The sequence below is a fragment of the Schistocerca gregaria genome, chromosome 4 (genome assembly GCF_023897955.1).
Source record: "Schistocerca gregaria isolate iqSchGreg1 chromosome 4, iqSchGreg1.2, whole genome shotgun sequence".
Classification (NCBI taxonomy): Eukaryota; Metazoa; Arthropoda; class Insecta; order Orthoptera; family Acrididae; genus Schistocerca; species Schistocerca gregaria.
This window is the reverse complement of record NC_064923.1, coordinates 389,362,527-389,377,853: the sequence shown is the minus strand read 5'-3', so window position 1 is coordinate 389,377,853 and position 15,327 is coordinate 389,362,527. Positions and strand designations below refer to the sequence as shown.

At 35.8% G+C, this 15,327-nt stretch overlaps 1 protein-coding gene across 17 annotated transcripts in view; it reads left to right on the top strand.

The window, feature by feature from the left end:
* The window catches only part of LOC126268161 (glucose transporter type 1), a 1,240,707-nt gene that overhangs the window by 973,288 nt on the left and 252,092 nt on the right, over window positions 1–15,327 (top strand). For all 17 annotated transcript variants that reach the window (XR_007549106.1, XM_049973736.1, XM_049973724.1 and 14 more), the window contains one exon: window positions 3,626–3,932. Coding sequence is in view for 16 of the 17 variants with exons in the window: in XM_049973736.1 (XP_049829693.1) it covers window positions 3,626–3,932 (307 nt within the window). In the remaining variant the exon portion in view is untranslated. The remainder of the gene's footprint in view (window positions 1–3,625; window positions 3,933–15,327) is intronic.

Genomic DNA, 15,327 nt, shown 5'->3' with positions numbered 1-15,327 from the left:
GGAAATCTGTTTTTGAGAATGAGAATCAGCCATAAAAGTAAACTTTCCAGTAATGTTTTGAAGTAAATTATTTTAAGCAAATGAAAAGTCCTTCTTTGTATATAGTCCTGAACCTTATGATTTCCTGAAACTTTTGCCCCACAAAAAATATTTCTGAAGCGGGTGATTACAAAACCATTTTGTAAGTCATATATCTTAATATCATTTACACTAACAGAAAAATGGAAATGAGAGGGACACTAATAATGCACTCATTTGGGGAGGAGACTACGTTGCATGGTGCACTCACTTGTTTATGAAGGTGCATTCATTAGATGTGTTAAGATCTATGGGGTTTCTTGATGGAGTCCATAAGTTATTAATGTAATTGTGTGTTTTTTACTTTACAACAAAAGTTTCAGCATGCAGTAATTGTGTTAAGACTATTTCAACATTTGTGAGTTATTATTTCTAACTGAATTAAGATGCCTGTGTTACTGATGTCACATAAGTTACTTGAAATTGCTATTGCATGTCTTAAAACTTAGTAAATTGTTTAAGAAGATTTAAAAAATCGCTGAATGAACGGAAGGAGAATGACTATTTAATGTAATCAAAATTAATACAAGATATACTTGTTAACATGACCAAAAACCAAAATGCCAAATTTGTCACCTGATTCCCTTACTAACATTATAAAAAGCATATGTCACATAGCGTACAAAATGTAGCATTTAATTACAGTTATTAAAAACAAAGAGCAGGACATTGATATGTTTCAGTTATCATATTACTTCTAATTCATATAGTTCACATTAACCAAAGATTATTTGCTGATAAATGAATTAATTGAACTCTGTTGAATAGTCATACAAGTTTTACCTCTTTCATATGTGAGAGTAGTGCACTGAAAATCATTTGTAGATCACTTTTTTATTTGTTGTAATTTGTAACACCTCTTCTATGTACCATTAATTTGTAACTGTTTCCAAAACAGTTTAATAGAATATGGCTGCTTCAATAGCACATGGTGCGAAACACATCAGCTCGTGAAATTTCTCTGATATAGCAAGTGTAAAATGGTAAAGAAATATTGCTACAGTTAATAAGAAACTGTTTGCGGGGCCTAAAGAAATATGGTTACAGTTAATATGAAAATCTTTATCAAGTTTACTAGTGTAATATTTATTTCCATTTCCCTTGTAACTGCGTCTGTACTTGTACAAAAGACAATATTTTTGGGAGCATAGGTTTACCCATTTCAGTTTTAGTTCCTTACATTTTTCTGGCATATGTGATCAGCATTGAGATGTAGGCTGAATATGGCATAGGTACACTACTAACCTCAGTTTTGTTTATATTGCATTAATGAAAAGCAGTAGGGACCTGACATAGCAACACCACTTCCAGTGTTTATTTTTTTTTACCGTTGTTCCTTGTTACTGAGTGTGTAGAATATTTATAATTTCAGTACTCTCTCCGAACAAAAATAAGTTATCGATTATAGGCAAAATATTGTTGGAATGAAATTTTTAAAATTTGTTTTTCTGTCGGAATTAACATTTTTTCTCTAGAAGCCTTATGTTTCTCGCATGTTCAGGCAAGTTCCTCCTCTCCGACTAAATCAGTTCTGTAATAGTCCTTAGCAGAAAGTCAAGTAAAACCTGCTCACAGCAACAAGAGCACAGCTCATTTCATGTATCTCCAGGGAAATATACATCAGGATGATTGGCAATCTGATAAAATTCTAGGATTCATAAGCTAAAAAAAAAAAAACAGTGTTACCTGTTTTAAATTTTGATAGTGTGTTTTCAAAAAGGCTGTGTACAACTAAGTGTGAATTTTATTTAATTGTACTGGAGTATTGTAAATAGGTCATGGTGAGAAATATGTAAAAAGGAGTTGCTGTTAAGAGGCTTCACATGACCAACATGCCATTGAGATGCACAGTTCCATCAGTGTGAAACAAAATCTCGTTGCTCGTGTAGACTAGGAGCTCTGTTTCACCTCATCTGTGTAGTCAAAACCTTTTGCATTACAAAAATTTCCTTTTTTTCATTTTTTGAACAATTGCAAGTTATATTGTCATTCAGTTCAGATGGTGCTTTCTTCTTCCTGTTTTGCTTTCTACACAACTTTAAGAAATGCAAATACACACAATAATTTAGATTGTGTACCCCAACAGGATTCATATTTTAGCTATTGAGATTATATTAAATCTCAGTGGGGATCAGTAAATTTCCTTCTTTGTTAATGATGCCTCACTTAAGTAATTAGGAATATGTACTGAGAATATTAAGTAGGATATGGTGGGCTCTGTATGCTGCGTATCGTGCAATTATCAAAGATAATATTTTCATACTCCAGCATTGGTCTATGCTATCACACATTGTACAAAGTGTTTTCTCCATTTATTTACAAATTATTTTGTTCAATCATTATACTAAATATGTGGCTACCATGCTTTACATGCAGTGGAACTATTTTTGAGATACAAGAAGTTGATATTCCAGGAGCAATTGTTAGAAGAGGGACACGTATTAATGAGTGAAGATAAAAGCTGAAAACCAGTAAAAATGTGCTTTATTTATTTTGAAAGTGGTGTTTTGTGGATGTGTTTAACCACCTTGTGTAATGGAATTTAATTCTTGCATACACATCACACAAAATTTTCTGCTCAATTTCCTCTATTTACATGTAGTTTATTTTGTATTTGTATTAGAAATGCCTTTGTTATGGTTGCTTTCATTAATCCATTTTGTCATTTAGTCTGAATACTGATTAAAGTTTTATGTCCTGTTTTACAAGTTGTCAGTATTTTGGAAGGTGCAGCAACTACTCCAGAAAGACTGGCGTGAAAATAATAGAGAAGTTGGATGCACTAGTTATTTGTAACATACCATTCAACCACATCGTTGGCAGTTCCTGCTATCTTCAAGCAGTTTGTTCCATCATTACAATAAATGTAGTCTCATTAAACTGCTGCAAGCAACAACAGGAATAAAAAATTTATGTACAATTACTCAGTAAACAGTAAGCAGTTAAGATATTTTGCACTTAGTATTTACTAACATATATGTACCCTTCCTAGACGAAAAATGTGGAGCATCCCCTTCCAAATTATTCTGTATGCGGTGTATTTGATTACTGGGAATGAATGATTCCGTTTGCTTGCTAGAAATCTCTTAAACAAGAGAATTACTTTTAACTTACTTATCAACAGTGTCTTAGCACAAACAGTCTACTATTTGAAAGATATTATGGCTAGAATATCTTTCTGCATCCACATTCCATTCACTTATAATGTATTACCTGATTTTTGAAGTTTCATTCATTCGGTGCAAAATATTGCATTACACTCTGTTATACATTATTGGAATGTGCTTTCTGTAAGCCTATAAAAACTGCAGCATTCACCTGAAATTGCTGGTCTAGCTGTCATTAATTAGACTGACTTATATTTCATTTGAATTTAATACACAGCACCTTTATTATGTATGAGGGACTGCATGAGAATGATTGGGCATTATCAGCAATTCAAAAAATAAAAATTAAGTATGTCATTCTCCTTCTTAAAATTTAATTTTAACTATCTACTGACACAAGTAGACAGAATTATTGTAACAGGAAATTGGGGGGGTGACAGTCTGCAGAAGCAGGTGAGCGTGATGAGCACAAACCTGAGCAACAAGCTGGATGAGCTGCAGGCGAGAGGAGACCGACAATTTGAAACGTCTGTAGCACTGTGCGAGATCCGGACCCAGCTACAAGAGCTCACAAAATCAGTCGAGTCGTGCCAGAGTGAAGTGAGTGAGGTGAAGCGTGATATGGTGGCCATCAAGCACGAGCTGGATACTGTCCAGCAAGTGAAAGAAGAGATTGAAGAACTACGTGAATTTGTTGATCGACTGGGCGAGCAGAGTCATCGTCGTAAGCTTCGCCTTCTAGAACAGGTAGGTCACAAACACTGTACTCCATCTTTTCTGTTTATAGTTCTGTTTTCTTTTTACACATTGCAGGGTGACTGTTAGTTTTATAACTATGCACTGCCCAAATTTTGGTAACTTTTATGCTACTATTTGTTTTTGTGGATTTAAAAGACGACGACGATGGTTATGGACATGACAGCATAGTTTACAATTCTGCTCATCTGATGCTTGTGTAATGTTCTGTTTCATTTCAACTTATTACCAGGCTAGTTTAGCAAGGTGATATTATATTTTCCTGATACCCTTCACACACATACTTTGTGGATCACTATATTCATTATCATAAGCAGTACATGGAGATTCAAAAAGCTCACTGAAAAAAAAAGTTGACAATCCATTTTGTGGAAATAATTGTAACTAGTGTTCTAGTGATGCTGTGATAGGCAGTCTTAAATAGGTTTACTGCAGGACTTAAACACTTCTGGCTGAGCTAGGTATTGAGCACATACAAGATCATTACTTGGGTCACTTGAAGGTTATAACTAGATCAGTCATTTAAGTATATTGTGCAGAGGAGCACATTAATTCATCTATGCATCATCATCAAATATCAGTATAATAATCGAAAGTACTGCACAATCTACCTTTGATTTTTTTCTTTCTTTCCTTCTTTGATTGTTCATGGTAGAAAGTCTCTCAGTTGCATAATTTATTGACCTTGTATATTTCCTAGTGGTTTTATAGAAGTAGAACTACTTGCTTTTAAAGTTTTCTTTACAACAATTGATTCAGTAGTGACTAAGCATTAGAAGTAAACTTGTTAAATAAAGTATTTGCACAATTCTTAAGTTTGAAGATACTCACTACACAGACAATTTTTTCTCCAAGGTAATCACACAAAGCAATTCCACTGTTCTACACTAGACATAACTTGCAGCAATTTTCATAATCTGGGTGTCAGTACCATCCATTGTATTCCTGTTAAGCAAAGTTGTCATTATCAGTGCCTAGAAAAGCCTACATTTTCATATTACAAGTGTCATAATTGATAGGACTGCCCACAAGTAGGTTAGAGAGCTTGAAATTAACCACAAGGTTTTTCCACTATTGTATGCTCCATAATAATGCTAAAACTTACAAATTTCGCATCAGGTATTTAAGTCTTCTGCTGCACCTGAAATACTATTTAAAGTAGGCATGAACGAACCATTTTCCTGATGAACACCACACAGGCCTATTAACACATTTAGTAGAAATTACAGTGAAATATGGGAAATCATTTAACAAAATACACAAACACTGACTAAGTATAGAAAAGTTTTAAACTGTAGTTTCAAGTGCTTACTTTTATATGTGAACTTAACTAATATGTTTGCCTTACCAACAGGTGGTAGTCATTGTAATACATTGACCATCACATCGTACCACTTTTCAATAATACACTACATGCTTATTTGATAACATCTCTTAAACATATACTGACCAAACAGTCTCAAAAATGGTACTACTTACTCAGCGATATAGTGGAAATTAGAAACAGTTCAAGTCAATGAGTCTTGGATTTAAAACTAATGTAGTTCTGTAACAGGTTTGAAAATCCTTTGCAGAATACCCCAATCTGCAGCATATCACATTCAGTGTAACATTTACTCCAAAAACATTACGTCATACGGACCTCTACGTTCTTCATGAAGAAATTAAAGACTTCAGAGAAGTATTGTGATAAAATTATTTGGGGTATTTGAGGAGGGAAAAATGTTACTACTCATGAAGCATTTAATTATGCATATGTAGTAGTTAATATTTACAATTCATTGCTTTTTGAAGTGCTATTAAGAGAAAGCAGAGTATATTTTATTCAATTACAAATGATTCCTTCAAAATGAAAGAGTTTGTGTCTCATTTAAATTTGTGTGCTTAGTGAAAATGTGGTTTTTCATCATGTTGTTTTCTTGATTGTTCTTGATTGTTGCTATCATCTCTTGCTCTAAAAAACTGTATAGGCACTGACAAAGGACTACCTAGTCAATGTAGCAATGGCCACCACAGAAATGTGTTCCCCACTGCACACACTCCTGCCTGTTGAAGAGCATCTCTCTTCTCCTACAGCCAACCCAGCATGTTTCAGCCACTAATCTAATCCCCCAGTCCATTTTTTCAATGACTCAGTGCACCTCTTCAGTCAGAGCAGTTTGCGACATGAAATCCACCACCTTACTCCTTTCCTCCAGTGTGGTCAACCACATTCAGACTATCTTGTTTTGCAGCTACTAATTATTCCCTTCAGTAATGGTTTCTCTTCTAATGTTTTATTTCCTACTTTTGAATCTCTTTGTCTTTGAAATTATTTCTGTAAAAACATCATGTTCTTTCTTCACTGCTAATGTGAACATGGTGGTTTGAGATACTCTGTGTGCATAGGAAAAGCTTCTAAGAACATATTAGCTCAAGATTAACATGAAGAAAGGAATTCTCATGGATCCCATTTTTCAAGTTATTATGTTTGTTGATTAATAACTTCTGTAATGACGTCCTCTTGGGTAAAATATTGCGGAGGTAAAATAGTCCCCCATTCGGATCTCTGGGCGGGGACTACTCAGGAGGACATCATAATCAGGAGAAAGAAAACTGGCGTTCTACGGATCAGAGCTTGGAATGTCAGATCCCTTAATCGGGCAGGTAGGTTAGAAAATTTAAAAAGGGAAATGGATAGATTAAAGTTAGATATAGTGGGAATTAGCGAAGTTCGGTGGCAGGAGGAACAAGACTTTTGGTCAGGTGAATACAGGGTTATAAATACAAAATTAAATAGGGGTAATGCAGGAGTAGGTTTAATAATGAATAAAAAAATAGGAGTGCGGGTAAGCTACTACAAACAGCATAGTGGACGCATTATTGTGGCCAAGATAGACACAAAGCCCATGCCTACTACAGTAGTGCAAGTTTATATGCCAACTAGCTCTGCAGATGATGAAGAAATTGATGAAATGTATGATGAGATAAAAGAAATTATTCAGGTAATGAAGGGAGACGAAAATTTAATAGTCATGGGTGACTGGAATTCGTCAGTAGGACAAGGGAGAGAAGGAAACATAGTAGGTGATTATGGATTGGGGCTAAGAAATGAAAGAGGAAGGCATCTGGTAGAATTTTGTACAGAGCATAACTTAATCATAGCTAACACTTGATTCAAGAATCATAAAAGAAGGTTGTATACATGGAAGAATCCTGGAGATACTAAAAGATATCAGATAGATTATATAATGGTAAGACAGAGATTTAGGAATCAGGCTTTAAATTGTAGGACTTTTCCAGGGGCAGATGTGGACTCTGACCACAATCTATTGGTTATGACCTGTAGGTTAAAACTGAAGAAACTGCAAAAAGGTGGAAATTTAAGGACATGGGATCTGGATAAGCTGAAAGAACCAGAGGTTGTACAGAGTTTCAAGGAGAGCATAAGGGAACAAATGACAGCAATGGGGGAAAGAAACACAGAAGAAGAAGAAGAAGAATGGGTAGCTCTGAGGGATGAAGTAGTGAAGGCAGCAGAGGATCAAGTAGGTAAAAAGATGAGGGCTAGTAGAAATCCTTGGGTAACAGAAGAAATATTGAATTTATTTGATGAAAGGAGAAAATATAAAAATGCAGTAAATGAAGCAGGCAAAAAGGAATACAAATGTCTCAAAAATGAGATCGACAGGAAGTGCAAAATGGCTAAGCAGGGATGGCTAGAGGACAAATGTAAGGATGTAGAAGCTTATCTCACTAGGGGTAAGATAGATACTGCCGACAGGAAAATTAAAGAGACCTTTGGAGAGAAGAGAACCACGTGTATGAATATCAAGAGCTCAGATGGCAACCTAGTTCTAAGCAAAGAAGGGAAGGCAGAAAGGTGGAAGGAGTATATAGAAGGTTTATACAAGGGCGATGTACTTGAGGACAATATTATGGAAATAGAAGAGGATGTAGATGAAGACGAAATGGGAGATACGATACTGCGTGAAGAGTTTGACAGATCACTGAAAGACCTGAGTCGAAACAAGGCCCCCGGAGTAGACAACATTCCATTGGAACTACTGACGGCCTTGGGAGAGCCAGTCATGACAAAACTCTACCAGCTGGTGAGCAAGATGTATGAGACAGTTGAAATACCCTCAGACTTCAAGAAGAATATAATTATTCCAATCCCAAAGAAAGCAGGTGCTGACAGATGTGAAAATAACCGAACTATCAGTTTAATAAGTCACAGCTGCAAAATACTAACGCGAATTCTTTACAGACGAATGGAAAAACTGGTAGATGCGGACCTCGGGGAGGATCAGTTTGGATTCTGTAGAAATGTTTGAACACATGAGGCAATACTAACCTTACGACTTATCTTAGAAGAAAGATTAAGAAAAGGCAAACCTACGTTTCTAGCATTTGTAGACTTAGAGAAAGCTTTTGACAATGTTGACTGGAATAGTCTCTTTTAAATTCTGAAGGTGGCAGGGGTAAAATACAGGGAGCAAAAGGCTATTTACAATTTGTACAGAAACCAGATGGCAGTCATCCGAGTCGAGGGGCATGAAAGGGAAGCAGTGGTTGGGAAAGGAGTGAGACTGGGTTGTAGCCTCTCCCCAATGTTATTCAATCTGTATATTGAGCGAGCAGTAAAGGAAACAAAAGAAAAATTTGGAGTAGGTATTAAAATTCATGGAGAAGAAGTAAAAACTTTGAGGTTCGCCGATGACATTGTAATTCTGTCAGAGACGGCAAAAGACTTGGAAGAGCTGTTGAACGGAATGGACAGTGTCTTGAAAAGAGGATATAAGGTGAACATCAACAAAAGCAAAACGAGGATAATGGAATGTAGTCAAATTAAATCAGGTGATGCTGAGGAATTAAATTAGGAAATGAGACACTTAAAGTAGTAAAGGAGTTTTGCTATTTGGGGAGTAAAATAACTGATGGTGGTCCAAGTAGAGAGGATATAAAATGTAGACTGACAATGGCAAGGAAAGCGTTTCTGAAGAAGAGAAAGTTGTTAACATCGAATATAGATTTATGTATCAGGAAGTCGTTTCTGAAAGTATTTGTTTGGAGTGTAGCCATGTATGGAAGTGAAACATGGACGATAACTAGTTTGGACAAGAAGAGAATAGAAGCTTTCGAAATGTGGTGCTACAGAAGAATGCTGAAGATTAGATGGGTGATCACGTAACTAATGAGGAGGTATTGAATAGGATTGGGGAGAAGAGAAGTTTGCGGCACAACTTGACTAGAAGAAGGGATCGGTTGGTAGGACATGTTTTGAGGCATCAAGGGTTCACCAATTTAGTATTGGAGGGCAGCGTGGAGGGTAAAAATCGTAAAGGGAGACAAAGAGATGAATACACTAAGCAGATTCAGAAGGATGTAGGTTGCAGTAGGTACTGGGAGATGAAGCAGCTTGCACAGGATAGAGTAGCATGGAGAGCTGCATCAAACCAGTCTCAGGACTGAAGACGACGACAACAACAACAACAACAACAACAACTACTACTACTACTACTACTACTACTTCGGTAAATATTAATTATATCAGACTTACATGCAGTGTTCTGCTATGACAGGTCACCCTGTAATTTGATTTTGTCGTGACTAATGTAAGAGCATTTAAAATAGATATTGAAACTTCCTAGCAGATTAAAACTGTGCCGGAATGGAACTCGAACCTGGGAACTTTGCTTTTTGCAGGAAACTGTTGTACCAACTGAGTTATCAAAGCACATACAATGACCTGCCCTCACAGCTTTACTTACACCTGTACCTAATCTCCTATCCTCCAAAATACACAGAAATTCTCGTGGAAACCTTGCAGTACTAGCACTCTTGTAAGAAAGGATATTGGAGAAATGTGGTTTAGCCAAAGCCTAGGGAATTGTTTCTAGGTATAGTTTCTGTATTTGGGCATTGAAGAAGCTGGTAAACCTTCCTGACATACTAAATTGTATCTTGAATGTAGATTCTACTTTTGCAAAAAGCACAGTGCAAAATGAGTCATCTGAGTATTTCTCATACTCTGGTCTAGCAGTTTAATGAGCCATTACCTCATGTATCCAATACTATACTAAATTTCTCAAAATGTTCTCCTACTAATTACAGACCAGCATATGGAGGTCAATGGATGTGAAGAAAAAGTCACTAGATGTATGCTACCTAAATCTTGTCAAAAATGCTAAAAATCTATATTTAAATTTGAATCTTCTTCACATTTTTAATCTGTTAGGAAGTTTCATTCTTGCACCAACTACAAAGTTGAAGTGTCTGAAAAGCTGATAATATTTACATATTAATTTTATGTTATGTGGATATTATATGTTTGTGTATATATTGAATGAAATGAGGTAGCTTGATGATAATTTAAACAGAATTAATATATATGTATAAATATTTCTGATCATTTAATTTTAGACTAATATTGAATCATAGAAGTACTCCTGACAGAAACTGCATGTATCTCATCTTGAGACATATTGCATCAGATCAGTTACAGTAAGAAGGGACATGAAATCTAAGAATCAAATACTTTCATTTAGCTGTCTTTGTGTTTCTGTGTTTTCTATCAGTTTTTTAAGTTGAGGCAGATGTGTTTTTCACAACTATTTAACATTTGCACTTTTGTAATACTCTAAAGCAACTGGATAGGTAATAAAGCTAGCCTAAATTCATTTTGTAATCTAGTTTCAGCCAGATGAGCTGCAATGTTTCAGGAGTAACGGATGTGTTTATGTGAGTGGCTCATGCATAATTTTTCCACTGTACAACTTCACTGAGTACACTGTATAATTGTATATTGTTATGTTCTGTGTACCATAACATGAGCTTTGTCACTTCACTGCACTTGCTTAAGTCCCTCAACTGACATTATTTTTGGGACTTGAAGCATAACTGTATTCATTCACTGTTATCTCATTCCATTCAATAAATATGCAGATATGAAACTTTGTGATAACTGCTCACCTTTGTCTAAGTTTCTCATTTGATTTTTTTTCCATTGTTTGCAATAGATTAGAAACCATATTTTTATTCAAAATTCATTTTAGTGTAAAGTCTTCAGATAGGCAAACATGTCTGTCACAGAAAAATGGGTGATTAATTATTATCCATAATTTGCCAAAACAGAAGACATCTCTGTTCCCTGATAGTTTAAGGGCATTAGTAAATCCATGTAGTAGGCTATACATCTACATATAGACATAAATTAAAAAAGCAAAATTTGTATTCAGCATTAACATTACATACAGTGAATTTGGGAGTAACAAACTTCATCTTGAATAAGATGTGCATGTAGTGTAATGTTGAATTAAAAGTTTGATTTAAAGTTTGAATCAGCTGAATTTATAAAGAATGCAGAATGAACTATTGGTTGATTGGCTTGTGGAATGAAAAGTTTTATGTTGTAACTGGCAGTATTATTATTATTATTATTATTATTGACTGTTACTTATTTTCCAGAATGGCAACATAATGATTTTTGAGAAACCAAAATATTGAATATACTTGATTTTACTACATCACAATAATGCATCAGTTCTTTTCTGTTCCCTTAATCTTAAAATATTAGTAAACTAGTACAGTTTTTTCTTTTTTATTTAGTTTCTTTTTAATCAGTAAATCACAGTGTCAAGTAAAATTGAAAAATTACTTTTACTCTCAGCAATAGATCTTATAAGAATTGTGAACACATCTTTTTTCTTAGGACTGAATTTGCTCCAGTAGATGAAGTATCACTTACGCAGTGTACAAGATGCATAGAAGATGTATCTTCCTGTATTTCTTTAATGAATAAGAATTTATGCAACTTTAAACAGGCCACTATCTGATGTCAATAATCTTGCAAAGTCTAAACCTCGTAAAGCCAGCATTGGAGTTGAGTGGAATTTAAATTTCTGAGTCCAGATATTTTTGTACGATATAAGAGGAATGGCTAATGACGTATTCTTTCACTTAACTTATCTGTGTACTGCTGACACCTCAATTTGTTATCCAGCTGGATGCCCGGGAACTGTACATATGAAGTCTCATCCTCTGTGTTCCCACTGAACTGTTTGTGTGGTACTTGATAGTCAGTTTTATTTTTCTAGACTTGCATCTTTGTAAGATTAAGGGTTAAGCTGTTTTCTGTGAGCTAGTTCCAATCCTGTTCAATTATTCTTGTGGCAGTATCTGGTATGGATATGTTTTGGCCCTTAGCATACTAGTGTCATTAAATATCCTAGGTAAATCATTTATGTAGACAAAAAACAGGAGCAGGCCAAGCACCAAGCCATATGAGACACCACATTCAGTGTTTCAGCACTGTGAAGTTAGTCCTATTTCTGTTCCCTCATTTCATAATGTGACCATCTGTTTCTAGAACAAGACTCTCTTCATGTGAGGGAAATGCCTTTAATACCATACTATTTTAGTTTCTCCAGCAGAATTTTATGATTTTCACAAACAAAGACCTGGGAAAGGTCACAGAAAATGCCATAATGATAATTCTCTTCTTTTGTTCTACCAGAAGTGAATTTGTGAGAACATATATTGCTTTTTCAGTAGAAAAGCCTCAATATAAAGCCAAAGTAAAACAATTGTTAAAAGATGATTCAAAGCTACCTTTTCAAAAAAAAAAAAAAAATTCAGAACACAGGATGGAGGAAAGACCTCTATAATTAGAGGTAACTTCTTGTGACCTTTCCAATAGTTTAACAAAACTGTTGCTGGCAGTGACTTTGTTAATCAGTCCACTGGATCTGTATTTAAATATTTATTTTTTATCTGTGTTTCTTTCTGGTACTGTCAAGAATTCCAGTCATTTGAATTTATCATAATCTGTATGACTGTCATACAGACTGTCATTTCATTTTTATAATGTGGTGAAGAATTTGGCAGTAGTATATGTAATGGTATTTTGTATTGGTGAGAGCTAGTCTTCTGCATTAAATAAAGCTCTCTCTCTTCTTCCTGCTTTTATCTTAAGTCTTTTTACTGCCATTTCACTACCGTGCTGAAATAGATCTTTTTTTTTTTTTGATCTCTCACATACTTGTTGAAAGACAGTCGGATTTAGATAAATTGTCAATCATTGTTTTGCTAAGTCCTATTCTTGTTGGAAATATTGCTGTGAGCAACAAAGCAAAGATAGGCATTTAAATGCCCTGGGTTAATACTGCCCAGAATTAAATCAATATTGAACTCCCCAGGTACAACAGCTTCCCAATCTTACGGAAAACCTCTGAAATTTCTTAAGGAAGTTTAAAACATTTCCTGTTGAGGCTGTACACACTAGAACCCAAATGCAGTTCTTGTATGGAAATGTGGCCTAGGACTTTCAAGTTTTTGTTTATATAGCTGGTGTCCCTTTCCTTATTTACATATGCAGTAATTAATAATGTGGTAGTAACTTGGAACCATCTAAGTGCATGTGTTCAATTACTATGACTTCCAAATGATATGTTCAGCATAGAACATTTGTAAAAATATCTTCAGATCTTTAAGTTACTTGTAATGATGTGAGAAGCTGATCCTTCTCATTTGAAAAGCTTCTTGTATTTTCTTGGAAAAGATCAATTTATGATGATTGTTGCCCTTTGTGTTGTCTAAGGTGCTTTTTCTTGTTTCTCCATTTATTCCCAAAATTGTGTGTTTATATATACTAGCTGCACTGTCTCGAATAACTTGACCTTAAAAAAGGCCCAATGGAAATAGTAGGACTTGGAGAAAAATCTTCTGGTTATGCTGAATGCTTGTGTAGATTAGCCATACAAGCAATTTCTTACAGGGAACATTTAGATGTAGACTATGCCATGTATGGTGCACCTATGTGAGGGACAATGCATCAGTCACATCCATGTGCGATTTCATCACTGTACAGACTCACTCCTGAAGCTCTGTACTTAAACAATCTGTTTACTAGAGGACTGTTCCCAGCAGTGTGCCTGATGTCCCCCTCAGTAGTATAGTTCAGGTTACAGTTCAGACTGTTTCCAGCATCTGCCAGTAAGAACTACATAATCTTAGTTACCAATTCTTTCCTTCTGCGTAAATCTTGTAATTGATATGAGTATTCAAATGATAAATTTCCAAAGCATTTTTTATTTAATGATAAACTGAAACTGTTAAGGGAATCTTACTTGTTCCTCCTCCTCCTCATTTTCACTCCTGCAATTCATTTGCACTATTAAGCTGAGAGAGAGAGAGAGAGAGAGAGAGAGAGAGAGAGAGAGAGAGAGAGAGAGAGAGAGAGAGGAGTTATGCAAATTGGTCACAAATTGATATTCATATGGGTATCAGTGGACAATGCAAAACTGTGAACTTCAGTAGCTGATGGATGAATTTGTGGCATTACAGCATAATTTTACCACACAGCTTACAAGGATAGTAAACAGGGGAGATGTCATTACTAGGGCATAAAGTCTTTGCGAATTTCATTCTGTGTACTCAGTTATAGTATGTGTGCCTTTCAGACAGGTGCATGGAAAATATATGCGGATTTCACCATCTGAGAGAGGATGTGTTGTTGGGCTCAAAGAAGCCTGTTGGAGTAATTGGTGAATTGCTTACATTGAGTAGGACCAATGCCACTGTTCGTCAGTGTTGTCAGGAATAGGTGAACCGTGGCTGAACACAATGTCAAAAAGGAAACAATTGACACAGAGAGACAGCAGAATGTGAGAATCAGCCAGTCATCAGAGGGGCACTCAGAGCCCCAGATTAATCATAATCATCATCAATCCAACATGCAGCTGGTGCAGCAGTGACCACAAGTACCATTAATAATAGGGGGTGGAGCTCTTGGTGCCCCTTACATCACCCACCATTGGCCTCTACACCAACAAGTCTGTTTGCAGTGGTGTTGGTCACATTTATTTTGGATTCTCATTGTCTGGAGTATGAACTTTCTTCAGTGATGAGTCCTGCTTCAAACTGAGTCCCAATGACCAGCGAAGACTTGTCTAGAGACACCCCAGACAGCATTGGGCTACAAACAAGACTGTCGCCTACTATATGGCCCAACAAGCAATAGTGATGATCTGGGGTGAAATTTCGTTTCATAACATGACCCATTTGGTTGTCATCTGCAGCATCCTTACAGCACAGTAGTATGACAAATATATTCTACAGACTATTTTTTTGCCCTTCATAGCAAGCCATCCTGGGCTTACATTTCTGCAAGATAATTCCAACCTCCACACAGTGAGAGTTTCTGCTGCTTGTCTTGTTTACCAAACCATACATTGATTAGCAAAGTTGCTGAATCTCTTCCTACCTGAGAATGTTTGGAACATTATGGGCAGGGCCCTCGAATACGTTCGGGATTTGATGATCTAACATGCCATTTGGACAGAATTTGGCTCAATATTCCTCTGGAGGGTATCCAACAACTTTATCAATTAGTGCCAAGCAGAAT